The sequence below is a fragment of the Mus caroli genome, chromosome 9 (genome assembly GCF_900094665.2).
Source record: "Mus caroli chromosome 9, CAROLI_EIJ_v1.1, whole genome shotgun sequence".
Taxonomy (NCBI): domain Eukaryota; kingdom Metazoa; phylum Chordata; class Mammalia; order Rodentia; family Muridae; genus Mus; species Mus caroli.
In genome coordinates this window covers 17,184,198-17,198,558 of record NC_034578.1, presented here as the reverse complement: position 1 = coordinate 17,198,558, position 14,361 = coordinate 17,184,198, and the positions used below count along the sequence as shown (strand labels likewise).

Here is a 14,361-nt window from a genome sequence, read left to right as displayed (position 1 = left end):
TGACAAAAATGTTCATAATAGCTGTCAATTACCAAAACCAAAATAACCAAAACCACCCAGCAACTGATGAATTGATATATTTTAACAAATTCAGACCCTGGAATAGTATACTCCGTGAAAGAATGGTGAGCATGTCTATTTATTTGTTTGTGTGCATGGGTGCACACATGTGAGTGTATACCACGGCCCGTGTGTTCGGAGAACAACATGAGAAAGTCAGCTCTTAGCCGGGCGGTGGTGGCGCACGCCTTTAATCCCAGCACTTGGGAGGCAGGGGCAGGCGGATTTCTGAGTTCCAGGCCAGCCTGGTCTACAGAGTGAGTTCTAGGACAGCCAGAGCTATACAGAGAAACCCTGTCTCAAAAAAAACAAACAACAACAAAAACCCAAAATAAATTAAAATAAAAAAAAAATAAATAAAAAGTGCTGGCTGCCTTAGTCTCAGCAATTGGGAAGCAGAGTGGGGTGTCTGTGTGGTTAGAGGTCAGTTTGGTCGCCAGTCTGGTCTATGCAGGTGAACTCTGGCCTCTAGTGACAATGGCAGTGCTCAGTGAGCACCCGCTGTGCCAAGGGCATCTTTAAGTGACTTCCTCTCTCAGCTTCATTTCCCCCGCCACTGGTTCTGATTTCAGACTGGATTTTTAGATTTAGCACGTTGGCCTTCATGTCTCGGGCATGGGACTCTAGCCTAAACATGGAACTGACTTCCATTTAAAAGAATGATTACATTTTACTTGTCTGTTTATTGTGTATGAGAGAATGTGTCCGTGCCATGGCATGGAGAGCTGAGGATTCGCAAGAACCGCTCTTACCCAGTGAGCCCCTGGGACAGAACTCACAGTCGGGCTTAGTGGCAGGCGTGTCTACCCACTGAGCGATCTGGCCCACACTACTCCTCATATCCTGTCTGCCTGCTTCTGTTGTAATGCTTTGACATACTGACCCATTTATTTCTGCCACTGTTTCTTGAGGTGGGTCCTGTTAAAATTCCCAAGGACATGAAAACTGAAGCAGAGAATTATCACCTGCTGCCTGATGGCCACAGCCTGTCTTTCCAGGACTTGTGCAGTTTGAGGCTCCCACTGAGGACCCCTCCCTTGGCCCTCCAGAGGCACAGGAACGTAGGCTACAGTTTAGGGAGAATGGGACCCACACAGACCCTGAGAGGTCTTTTAGCTGGCATCCTGGTGGCAAATCTGCCCGCCCCCTAGGGAAGCAGTGCGCGTCAGCGGGAGGGAGCACAGGGGCCTGCACGGTAAGCAGATGGTCCCTCGGGTCCTGTTGTTTGTGCTTCAGGCCCGAATGTCCCCTGAGCTGAGCGCAGGCACAGGGGACAGGACTGGGCTGTTGAGCTGAAGTCCGGGTCAGGTAACCTTAGCCTGCAGTCAACCATAACGCCCTCAGCCTGATCCTTGGGATTCACACTGTGGAAGACGGGAGGTGACTCCCACAAGAGGCCCACTAACCTCTCCGTGCATTCTGCTATACACACGCTCATATACACACACTTAAAAAGACCCCTGTCCCTCCTGTTTGTCGCTAGCTTTGGGGTGGCCCAAAGTCAGCCACAGACGTCTCAACAGGAGGCAAAGTCACAAACTATACTGAGAGAAGACAAGATGTCGGCACTACAACCCCCACCCAGACAGCAGGGCTAAAATGACCTGCTCTAGACTCTCATTGCAACCTCAAGAGACAACGAAGCCAGTAAAGTCTTGGTCACGTAAGCAGGAGGGGCTGTGTCTGCATCACCAGCAGCAGACTGGTGAAGACAGGAGTCCTGGGTCTCCCTAGCCCCATAAACGAGCTTTCGCCAGTGATGCGGCTCTCAGCAAGAAAAGGTTCAGTATTCCAGGGACTCACACAGCAGAGAGAGAGAATGAGCATCGGAAAGTGGTCCAGCCAGATTTCTGAGTTCGAGGCCAGCCTGGTCTACAAAGTGAGTTCCAGGACAGCCAGGACTATACAGAGAAACCCTGACTCGAAAAAAACCAAAAAAAAAAAAAAAAAAGAAAGTGGTCCAGCGACCTCTGCCTCGTGCCAGATAATGAAAGAATGTAATGACGGATAAGGACACAAAGACAAATGCCACTGAGTGTGCCCCATGTTGGGAGGCACAGGCTCACACATGCATTAGCTCCCCACTTTCCAGGCAAGGAAACTGACCATGAGGTGAGAGATGTATGGGTCTGGGCTGCAGTCAGTTGGTAAGGCACTGCCTGGCACGTACAGAGCCCTGGGTTCCATCCTAGCACCAACAGGCATGGTGGTGCATGCTTGCCATCCCAGCACCCCAGGAAGTAAGGACAAGGTCACCTGTTCAAGGCCATCCTCAGCTACACAGCAAATCAGAGGCCCGCTTGGCTTAACAAACAAACAAAACACTGGATAACTTGGTTAGGGTGGCTTTGAACTTGGGGCTGCTAGGCTCTGCATTCTGGGAGCAGAGAACAGAAGACAAGCCTGCTGTCTCCCAGGCTCCTTGCCCTTCTCCACCTGCTTGCCTCAGAGGAGGTGCCAGGAAGCCTCTGTAGAAAGGCCTGGTTTGCTCTGTGAAGGTCACGCGGAGGTTGAGTGCCGGCTCTGGCATGTGTTGGCCAGGCGGGCTCATGGTGCCAGTGTCATTGCTGTTTGTCAGACTGGATGTCAAGTCTTGCCACCTGTAAAGGTCTGGGGCAGAGAACCTATGTGTCCATACCTGACAGACAGAACTACACAGGATGGGGAGGGCCAGGTGTCCCCACTGCCCAGGTGTCTGTTTTCCTCTTCCTGTGGCCTCATGAGACCTTGCACAGACACTGCTGTCTTTGACCCCAGTGGTTATCAGGTGGGGGGGGGGGGGGGGGGGGGCGTATTTTGGTGACAGTGTCTTCCTGGGAAAGGGAAGGTGTATACCAGGGTGTCCCGAAACTGTTAACATCTGTGATCACTTGTTCTGGTCAGAGGTCACCTGCGGGTTCTCCCAGTGCCTTGACTAACCTGGAGACCCTGGTAAAGTCTAGAATAGCAAACACTAGGTGACCTAGCTTAACCCATCTGTGGGTGTGGCCCTGTGTGTTTTTGCTGGAAACGGTATGTCTGTGTCCATCAGGGTTTCTGACCAGATTGTGCAGTGGGGCAGGGAAGAGAGACGTCTTAAGTCCAGAAAACTTAAAGGTCACTTCCTGGCAAAGTTCTACCCACCCAACTCAAAATGCCCCTAGGGCACTCTCAGGCACCTCCCCCACACACCAGGGCTTGGCTTTCAGTCTAACTGCCCCAGCTAGGGGTGGGGTGGGGGTAGGGATCGGAGAAACCATGTAAGGCCTGGCTCTTGGCCAGTGGCTTGGGAATGGAGCCCAGGTGACAGGCTGGACACCCATATTTGCTGCCAGGGAGAGTGCTAAATACTCAGCTTGAGAGGAACAGAAAGGCCCAAGGAACCCTAACTTTGTATAGACAGGTTGAAGTGGAAATTAGCACCCAGTTCTGGAGCCCTTCCATTAGCAGGCACCCCCACATTATTAAGGTTAGGGCAGGGGGCAGGATCCCTTGCTAGCTGTGGGAAGCTATTTAGGGGATTCCCCAAAGGGTGGCTACTCTGGGAAGAGTCCTCTTCCCACAAACAGGCAAGAGCACCTTCAGGTCACAAAGTAAGGCAACTGGCTGCAGGCCACCCACCTGACACATCTGCCCGGAGGGTGTCGAAGAGTGTCCTCCTCGCTGAAGGAGAAATGGGTCAATGACTCCGGTCCTAGGGGCAATGCCAAGGCTGGGGGTCGGGGCCGGGCCCGGGGTGCTGCACTGGAGCGCATGAGAGCCAAGCGCCGTCGGGGCCGGCATTGGGGACCAGCTGCTGCACGGGAGGGTGTGCGGCGCTGCACGCCAGGCCCGAGGTGCCAGCAATCGCAGGCACCGCCTCCACACTTGTCGCGTCCTAGCCCCTGGCACCACCCTTGTGGTCCCCCACGGGACGCGAGTACCCGGTGCCTGTGTCCTCCTCACGCGAATGTCCGCAGCGCCTGACTCCCTCTTGCAGAAGAGCCCTGTGAAACTGAGCGCCCACTTCCCGCCGGTCCCACCCGGGCCTTGGGGACACCCGGGGCTCTGGTTTCCCTGGCTCCCAGCCTGCGGCCCTTCCCTCTGCCCCGGCCCCGCCTTCCACTCCTCCCAAGCCTGACGTCGAGCTGTGCCACCTCCAAGTCTCAGATCGCCACCGTGTGCCTGTGGGGGAACCAGATGCACCCCAGAGGGCGGAGTGCAAGGCTAGGTGATCAAGACCCTAGGGAGGGACTGGGTGACATATACTGTGAGGCAGAGCTGAGGAGTGGAGGGACAAAAAGTGAGACAGGCACAGAATCAAACCCAAGGGACATTTGTGTCCCCCACACCTTGCCGTATCCTAAAGGCCAAACTTCTACTCTCCTTTCCCCCGCCCAGTGCCCAGGGTGAGTCCCAACAGCATCTGTTCTAAACAAGTATATGTGGAGAATAGGCCCAGCTACAGGGAGGAGACCCAGCAACAACCTGGGCCCACCTCCAGGCTACCACAAAGTTCAGTCTCCAGGAGAAAGGGATGTTTGGAAGGCACACCGGATGTGGTTTCTAGGCCGCTTCCTGAGGCTTTCTGTCCCCACAGCCCATCCACAGTCTGACTAGGCAACTATCCATGCCTCCCTGCCATAAGGTGGTATCACTACCAAAGACCCTGGGAGGGACTGAGTGACAAGCCAGGAGACCGAGCTGGGGCGTAGAGGAACACGGAGTCACACCCACCCCCATAAGGCAACATCATGTCATTTCACAGGCTGTTAAAAGCTGGTGGAACGCAACACAAACTTGTTCCCAGGTGTCAGCTCAGGCCTGTGACCCAAGCACTCTTGCTCTAGGTTGGGACAGCCTGGGCTGCAGAGTGGGACCTTGCCTCAGGGCTGAGCACACAGCTCAGATAGTAGAGCACCTGTCACACACACAAAGGATCTGGCCAGCGCCTGCCTGGTGCGCCATGACTATGATCCTAAGCACTCAGGAGGTAGCCGCAGGAGGATCAGAAGTTCAAGACCACCCTTGGCTATACTGCAAGCCGGAGGTTAGCCTGGGTTACATGAGACTGTGTCTCAAAACAAAATCCAAAACACAGAACCCCATCTGGAGAGATGGCTCTGTAGGTACAAGTACAGGCTGTTTCTCCAGCCAGCCTGGAATTCAATTCCCACTAATTCCCCTATGATGGCTCACAGGGATCTCCAGGGGACCCCAAGCCCTCGTGGCCTCCAGAAGCACCAGGCACCCACATGGCGCACAGACACACATTCAGGCAAAACATTCACACACATAAAAAGTAATGATTTAAAGTAAAAACAAAAAGCTAGCCCACAGCCGGGCGTGGTGGCGCACACCTTTAATCCCAGCACTCGGGAGGCAGAGGCAGGTGGATTTCTGAGTTCGAGGCCAACCTGGTCTACAGAGTGAGTTCCAGGACAGCCAGGGCTACACAGAGAAACCCTGTCTCCAAAAACCAAACAAACCAAAAAAAAAGCTAACCCACAAAAATTTTAAAAATAATTTAAAAAAGAAAGAAAGAAAGAGAGAGAGAGAAAGAAAGAAACTAGGTATGGTGATTCACACCTTTAATCCCAGCACTGGAGAGGCAGAGGCAGACAGGCAGAGCTCCTGGAGTTCAGGGCCAGCCTGGTGTACAGTTAATTCCAAGCCAGAGCTGAGCAGTTCAGACTGAGTACGGATCCCAGCATCCACACCGGGTGGCTCACAGCTGCCGAGAACTCCAGCTCTGGGGGACCTGGCAATGTTCTTCTGGCCTCCATAGGCACAAGAACATGTGCACACACACACATAAGAGCACATAACTTTAAAAAAAATAGATCTTGGCAGGCAGTAGTGGCGCATGCCTTTAATCCCAGGACTTGGGAGGCAGAGGCAGGCGGATTTCTGAATTTGAGGCCAGCCTGATCTACAGAGTGAGTTCCAGGACAGCCAGGGCTATACAGAGAAACCCTGTCTTGAAAAAAAAAATTTCCCCCGCAACCCTTGTATTTATGCTTATGTATGTGTGCATGAGTGAACGCGCCTTTAAATACAGGGCATTGGTTCTGCATAGCTGGAGGTAATGGTGGTTGTGAGTCCTCTGTGTGTGATGTGGTATTGGGAACTGAACCTCAGCAAGTGCTCTTAACCTCTGAGCCATCTCCCCAGCCCCTAAAAAAAAGAAAAGAACACAGGTCTTGGGGTTATAATGGATGCTGAATAGGCCTCAAGTCCCCCAAAGCACAACCACAGCTTCATGTAAGCACAGGAAGTGAGGGAGACCCTGCATTTATTGAGCACCTACTGCATGCCCTATCAGGTTTCTCCACAGCAACGTTAGAGGGCAGGATGATTTTTATCTCTACCTCAAACGGAAGACGAAAAAAGGGAGGCTGCAGCAAGTAAGCCGCAGCCCCGTCCCGGAGCCCCACAGACGGCCTTGCTGGAGAGCGCAGTATGGCCTCGAACCCGTGTCCTGAGAGGTTCGCACTCACCCGGCCCATGCCTGGCGGCCCCAGTCCTGTACACTGCCTCGGAAGAGCCGCAGGCGTCTGTAGGGCATTGGCGTTGTGCTGCTGAGGAACGCGGACACTGTGGGGGGCCCGGGTAGGAACGCGTCGTCCTCGGCCACCGCCTCCGGGAAGGCCGCCGCGCGCGGCTCGGGGATGCGACCCCAGCCCCTCCGCGCCATGCGCCTCCCGCCCGCCTCGGCCCTTCCGGCTGTGCTCGGGCCGCCCTCGGGGCGGAGCCCGGCCGAGGAGCCTCAGACCTCAGGAAGCCCAACTGCCTGCCTCCAATACACGCTGCTGGAAGTAGCCACAGACCCCTAGATGTCATTGCTTTCTGAGTCATCGCACTCCCAAAGACCAGGGTACACCAGGAATCTCGAGGGCATCCACAAATCCCCGTGATGTTCTGAGAGCCCTAGGGGGTTCTTCAGTCACCAAGGCCACTGACTGACACACAGCTTCTCAGATTGATTTTTTAATTTCCTACTTATGGGGGGGGGGGGTCAGGGTAAAACGGAGTCTCACTGTGAGTTCTGGCTGGCCTGGAACACCCCATGAGTCAGAGCAGCCTCAGACTCAGAGATCTACCTGCTTCTGCCTTGCAAATCCTGGGATTAAGGTGTGTGCGTGCCACCATGAATTGCTGCTCAGACTTTACAAAACTCTTACAGCGTACACAGACCCTGGGCCCATCTCCCACTGGCAAAGGCAATGTCTACAAGCCAGTGTGGATCCCCCATGTCCTACAGTCCTTCACACACATGGCAAGAAATGTCCCCACATTGCCTCATGTCCCTCCACCCTGCAGTGGCTCCACAGCACCCTAGGATGTCCCCCACAAGTGCTGAGACCCCCTCAATAAGCTTGGGCATATCTCTGGACACAAGGCATGTGAGCAAACCATGGAGATACTACCAAACTGCTGACAAACCCTAAAGCCAACGGTGTCCGTAGGCTAGTCCACCGCTCTTAGGCCGGTGCAGGACTTGAATCCTTGCCTTATATGATTTATGATCATGTGTGTGCACTCCCCTTGTGTACATGCATGCAAGGCACAGTGCACACGTGGAGGTCAGAAGGCAGCTGATTTTCTCCTTCCACATGTGGGTCCCAGGGATCAGTCAGAGCACAGGAGACTTGGCAGCAATCGTCCTTACCCACTGAGCCCTTTCACTGGCTCCACTCCCAGATTTTAGGACATAATCTGATACATCTGCCCCCTTGGGAATGCCTCAGAGTGCAGCCTGTAGCTCTCCTGATATCCCTGACATTAGGACAGATCATTCCTGTCTGTCTGTTTCTCTAAGCAGTCTCCTGCAGCCCAGGCCGATGACCTGGGCAGTCTTGCTCTGTGGCAGTCTGAATGTAAGCTTCTGGTCCCCCTGCTGCCATCCCCTCCAGTGCTGGGGTCACAGGTGTGAGACACCATGCCCAGTGTAGTCAGTGCTAGGGATGGAGCCCAGGCCTCATACACTGTCAACTGAGCCACACCGGTGCTATTCTTTCTGCCTCTATAGAGCCCCAGGACCCCCAGGCATGAAGGCTCTGCCTTTAATCTCAGCTCTGGAGACAGAGGCCTGGTCTACACAAGGAGTTCCAGACCAGCCTGGGCTACATAGTGAGACCCTGTGCTGGGGGGAGGGGGGGTTGCGTAGGGAGGGGAGAGAAAGAGAATGAGCAGAGTCTATACAAGTCTGAGACACCATCAATTCTTCCCCATCCTATTTTGAGACTGCCCCCCCCCCATCACAGTTCATGAGGTAACCCCAAGAACACATCTTGCCTAGAGAGGCAGGCCCAGTAGACCACAGAGGGTGACCACCTGGGATCCAAGAGGTGACCACTATGACCCAGTGGGGACCAGGACAGTCCTTCTAGTAACAAGAAAAGCAGTCAGAGATGGGAAGACTTGAACACAGCCAGCCAGTGGCTTAACGCCACCCCCTCCACCCCCATCTGCCAGCAGCTCAGAGGCTGCCTAGTTCTCTCGGATGCTGGCAAGACTGGCATGTACGCCTCATCACGGAAGAAGGTTGCTCTAGATCAGAAAGGGGCACAGACTCTGAGGATGCGCTTGGGAGAAACACCTTTCTGTCCAGAGTTATTGGCACTAGTACCACGGCGCCCAGAGACATATGGGCTAAACTTGAGCCTAAGGTTACTATCAATCCCCTTGACTTGCCAAATCACTTTCACATAGCCTCAGTATGCCCAACTGTAAAGTAAGTACAATAAATACACCTGACTCAGGACTAATGCTGGGCGGCAGGTGGAGTGCTTGCTTAGTCCCCACACAGCCCTGGGTAACCTCCCCAGCACAACACCCAGTGCTATTCCAATGCTCCACAGGTGGACTCAGAGGATCATAATACTACTTAGTGAGTTCAAGGCCAGCCTGGGCTACATGGTCCAGAAGCTTCAGGGATGTCTAGATGTAAGTGGACTAACTCAATAGCCAAAGACGTTATTACCTGAGGAAATGTTTCATAGCGTGCATGCTGGGGACAATGACATAGGGACCATGACAGCCATTCCCCGTGCATCCAGCCTGTCCCAAACACACGAGAGCTGCCCAGACGGCTCACTGGAGCTTGCTGCCAAGCCGGACTGACTAAGGTCCGTCTCCAGGACCTGTATGATAGAAGATGACGACAGACTCCAAGGAATTATTTTCTCATCTCCACAGAGCACTGTCAAATGTGTGTGCCTCCACAGTAACCGGTGCACACAAAGAATACAGTCACAAAGGCAGGCATGGTGGCTTCCATCCCAGCACTGGGGATGTAAAGGCAGATGGAGCTGTGAGTTTGAGACCAGCCTGGTCTACATAGCAAGTTCAGGGCCAACCAGAGCTTTTTTTTTTTTTTTTTTTTTTTTTTAAAGATTTATTTATTATATGTAAGTACACTGTAGCTGTCTTCAGACACTCCAGAAGAGGGCGCCAGATCTCGTTACAGATGGTTGTTAGCCTCCATGTGGTTGCTGGGATTTGAACTCTGGACCTTTGGAAGAGCAGTCGGGTGCTCTTACCCACTGAGCCATCTCACCAGCCCCAACCAGAGCTTTTTAAAAAAACAAAAAACAAAAAACAAGCTGGGCATGGTAGCACACGCCTTTAATCCCAGCACTTGGGAGACAGAGGCAGGCAAATTTCTGAGCTCGAGGCCAGCCTGGTCTACAGAGTGAGTTCCAGGACAGCCAGGGCTCACAGAGAAACCCTGTCTGGAAAACAAACAAATAAACAAAAACAACAACAAAATTATTAAAGGGGCTGGAGAGATGGTAAGAGCACTGACTGCTCTTCTGAAGGTCCTGAGTTCAAATCCCAGCAACCACATGGTGGCTCACAACCACCTGTAATGAGACCTCACACCCTCTTCTGGTGTGTCTGAGGACAGCTACAGTGTATTTACATATAATAAATTAATGAATTAAAAAAAAAAAGTACCGCCATGGCTAGCTAACCACTCGTAAGTATGTGCCTGAAGGGGCTCTGCTGGGAGCTAGAATGACAGGTGGCTGTGAGTCATGTCACAGATGCTGAGAGTCAAATTCAGGTCCTTTTTTATTTTATTTTATTTTTATTTATTTTATGTATATGAGTACACTATAGCTGTCTTCAGACACCCCAGAAGGGGGCATCAGATCCCATTACAGATGGTTGTGAGCCACCATGTGGTTGCTGGGATTTGAACTCAGGACCTTTGTAAGAGCAGTCAGTGCTCTTAACCACCGAGCCATCTCTCCATCATGGCGGTACATTCTTAATCCAGCACTCTTAATCCAAGGCAAGTGGATCTCTGTGAGTCTGAGGCCAGCTTGGTCTACAAAGCAAGTTCCAGGACAGCTGAGGCTACACAGAGAAACCCTGTCTGGACAAAGACATAAATAAATAAACAAACAAACAAACAAGCAAATCAATCTTTTACTTTTTAACTTATTTGTTATGTTTATGTGCTGTGTGTGGTGGTTGTCGGATGCCTGGTGTCAGATCCCCTGGCGCTGGAGTTACAGGCAGTTGTGAGCTGCCAGATGTGGGAGTTGGGAACAGAACAAAACTCATGGCATAAAACACATGTGGAGGCAAAACTCTCATACATGTGTCATACATACACGTGTCATAAATACAAAGTCCTCTGCAAGAGCAGCAGGTACTCTTAACTTACCTCTTAGCCACTTCTCCAGCTCTTGCTTTTATTTTTAATTCTTGAAATGTTTATTCATTGATCTAGTGTGTCTCTAGGTTCATGTGTGAAGTCACGGGCCAACCTCCATAGTCTGTTCTCTCCTTCTACCACAGGAGGTACCGCATCTACCCCGGGACCAAACTCAGGTTGTCTATAGTTACAGCAAGTGCCTTTACCTGCTGAGCCATCCCTATTGCCCAAGATTTGTTTTTTAAATGCATTTGGAGTTGGATGTGTTGGTGTGCACCTGTCATCCAAGTATTTGGAATCAGGGTTTAAAACAAGCCTGAGCCGGGCGTGGTGGCACACGCCTTTAATCCCAGCACTTGGGAGGCAGAGGCAAGCAAATTTCTGAGTTTGAGGCCAGCCTGGTCTACAAAGTGAGTTCCAGGACAGCCAGGGCTATTCAGAGAAACCCTGTCTCGAAAAACAAAACAAAACAAACAAAACAAAAAAGCAAGCCTGGTCTATATGTGGAGACTCTGACTCAGGTAAAGAGTGGAGGGGGTTTTGGGGGACAGGGGCGTGACATGGAAATATTCAGCAGATGAAGGCATTGAATATGAGCCAATCTTTCGAGCCTATGTGATGGAAGGGGAGAACTGACTCCCCAAAGCTTCCCCAAGGAAATCAAGGTTCATTTCCCCTCATCCCAAAATAAGTAAATGAATGTAAATTAAAAAAAAAAAAAAGTCAGGTTAGGGGTTGCTGGAGAGTTGATTAAGAAGTTAAGAGCACTGGCTGCTCTTCCAGAGGACCTAGGCTTGATTCTCAGCATCCACAAACTGGTACACAATCTTTAACTCCAGTACCAGGGGATCTGATGCCCAATTCTGGACTCTTCCAGCTCTGCAAACACATGGCATAAAACACACGTGGAGGCAAAACTCCCATACATGTGTCATACATACAAATTTTCATTTTTTTTTCTGGTCTGAGAGGATTTTATTGAGTGTGTGTGTAAACCATGGTGCCCTGGAGAAGCAACTGGAATGTCATACGGTGCAGTGGTGACACGGTGTCCTGCAGTCCACTCTCACAGTGATGCTGCCCTGGGAGTATCACTCCGAGGCAGAGCATGTGCCAAGCATGTTTCAGGCCCTGGGTTTCATCCCAGTATGGTAAAATAAATAAAAAATAAAAATGAACTTAATTTTTTTAACTGCATAGAAAAATCCCTAGAAAGAAGCAGTTTCCCCTGACCCCAGAGGTGGTGTCACTTTGCCGCAAACTTGGGGCTTCCCACCATTGGCCATGTTGACTCTGGGGGATTAAGTGACCTTTGTTCTGGGAGGCTGTCCTATGTGTGGCCACCACAATGTCTTTTGTCTTACCCACTAGATGTCAGTAGCACATGACAGCTCTGCTTATTACAGCTAAAGTGCCTACAGCCTTGGCCACAGTCTCCTAAAAAGCAAGAAGACAGACCTCAGGTTTGAGAATTCCTACCCTAGTTGCTTTAAGATGAAGGCCTCAACCATCAGGACCCAGGAAAGTCTCAGACAAATGGGGAATCAGCATGCTCCTGCCCATTGACTGGCTAAAGTCCCTCCAGTGCCAGCTTCAGTTTCATTGTATTGTTTAGAACGCCCTTGGTAGTGGGTTTTGTTTGTTTAATTTAGTTTTTGTTTTTCAAGACAGGGTTCCTTTGTGTAGCCCTGGCTGTCCTGGAAATTGCTCTGTAGACCATGCTGGTCTTGAACTCAGAGATCTGCCTGCCTCTGCCTCCCAAGTGCTGGGATTAAAGGTGTGCACCACAGGCTAGAAGAGAGCCAGTGGTGAGGTTCTTACTAGGACCATTTCAGAGATACAGAAACCACAGGCCAGAAAGGACCTGTCATTTGGACAGGGTTACCTAACCTGGAAGGAACAGAGCTGAATTTTTATTGGTTATCTACAGGAGTTTTGCTTGCGAGTATGTATGTCTGTTGATGACTAGTGCCCAGAGAGGCTGCCAGATCCTCTGGAACAGTAGTGAGCTACTATGTGGGTGCTAGGAACTAAATCTAGATCCTAAGAGTAGCCAGTACCATTAAGTGATGCTCCATGTCCTCAGACCCTGTGGCGGGGACTCTTGGTTGCGAACTTGACTATGCCTGGAATGAACCACCATCCAGAAATGGAGGGCACACCTGTAGTTTGGATCTTGAGGTGGGAAGACGCCTTTAACCTGGGCCACAGCTTCTGCTGGAAGCCTATATAAGGACATAGAACAGGAAGCGTTTGCCCTTTGCCTGCTTGCCCTCGCCCTGGTAGTATATCCATTCCTTCATTGGCACTAGAGCCCAGTTTGTTGGGATTCCAGCATACATTGAAGATCAGATGAGACATCCTGCCTTGTGGACTGAACAAATACTAGATTCTTGGACTTTCCATTCACAGCTGCCCATCATTGGGTTAGCAGGACCACAGCCTGTAAGTCATTCTAGTAAATGCCCTTTACATATATGTATGTGTGTGTGTATAATGTATACATATGTGTACATATGTGTGTGTATATATGTATACATATGTATGTGTATATTATATGTACACACACACACGTATCCATATGAGAACGCACATACATATAGAAAGACAGAGAGACAGAGAGAGAGTCATTCCATAGGTTCTATGACTCTACAGAACTCTGAGTAATACAATGTCCTAGAGCTAGATTTCTATAAATAAAATTTTTTAAAAAATTCACTTTAGGGGCTGGAGAGATGGCTCAGCAGTTAAGAGCACTGACTGCTCTTCCAAAGGCCTTGAGTTCAAATCCCAGCAACCACATAGTGGCTCACAACCATCTGTAATGAGATCTGAAGCCCTCTTCTGGNGTGTCTNAAGACAGCTACAGTGTACTTACATATAATAATATGAATAAATCTTTTTTAAAAATTCATTTTATTCTTGCTGGGTGTAGTAGTGTACACTTTTAATCCCAGCAGAGGCAGAGGCAGAGGCAAGCAGATCCCTCAGTTTGTGGCCAGCCTGGTTTACAGAGAGATCCAGGACAGCCTGGGCTACACACAAAAACTGTCTCTAAAAACAAACAAAACATTTTTATTTTTAAAGCTATGTATTGTGGGGGTGTAGAGAGGTGGCTCAGAGGTTAAGAGCACTGACTGCTCTTTCAGAGGTCTTGAGTTCAAGTCTCAGTGATCACACGGTGGCTCATAACCACCTGTAATGGGATAAGATGCCCTCTTCTGGTCTGTTTGAAGACAGCTACAGTGTATTCATATAAATAAAATACATAAATCTTGAAAAAAAAAACCCGATATGTATTGTGTGCTCACGGGTGTGTGTGTATACGCAAGGCAAGTGTAGGTACCCACAGAAGTTAAAAGACGCGGCTGATCTCCTGAGGCTGCAGTCACAGGCCATTGTGAGCCTGTAACATAGGTGCTGAACCTGGCTCCTTCTGTGAAAGCACTGTACTTTCAGTTAAGAACTGGTGAGGGGGCTGGAGAGATGGCTCAGTGGGTAAGAGCACCCGCCTGCTCTTCCGAAGGTCCAGAGTTCAAATCCCAGCAACCACACGGTGGCTCACAACCATCCGGAATGAGATCTGACTCCCTCTTCTGGAGTGTCTGAAGACAGCTACAGTGTACTTACATATAATAAATAAATAAATAAATAAATAAATAAATAAATAA

General features: G+C 50.5%; 1 protein-coding gene across 4 annotated transcripts in view; it reads right to left on the bottom strand.

Moving 5' to 3' along the window:
• Positions 1-14,361, bottom strand: part of Pde4a (phosphodiesterase 4A) — a 63,373-nt gene that overhangs the window by 25,299 nt on the left and 23,713 nt on the right. Inside the window, exon 1 of one of the 4 annotated variants that reach the window (XM_029481684.1) lies at positions 6,519-6,715. The exons of 2 other annotated variants lie outside the window; for them this stretch is intronic. In XM_029481684.1, the coding sequence (XP_029337544.1) occupies positions 6,519-6,715 (197 nt within the window). Of the gene's footprint in view, positions 1-3,660; positions 4,112-6,518; positions 6,716-14,361 lie in introns of those variants that run through there. One more of the 4 variants, XM_021171447.2, reaches the window with a different exon arrangement.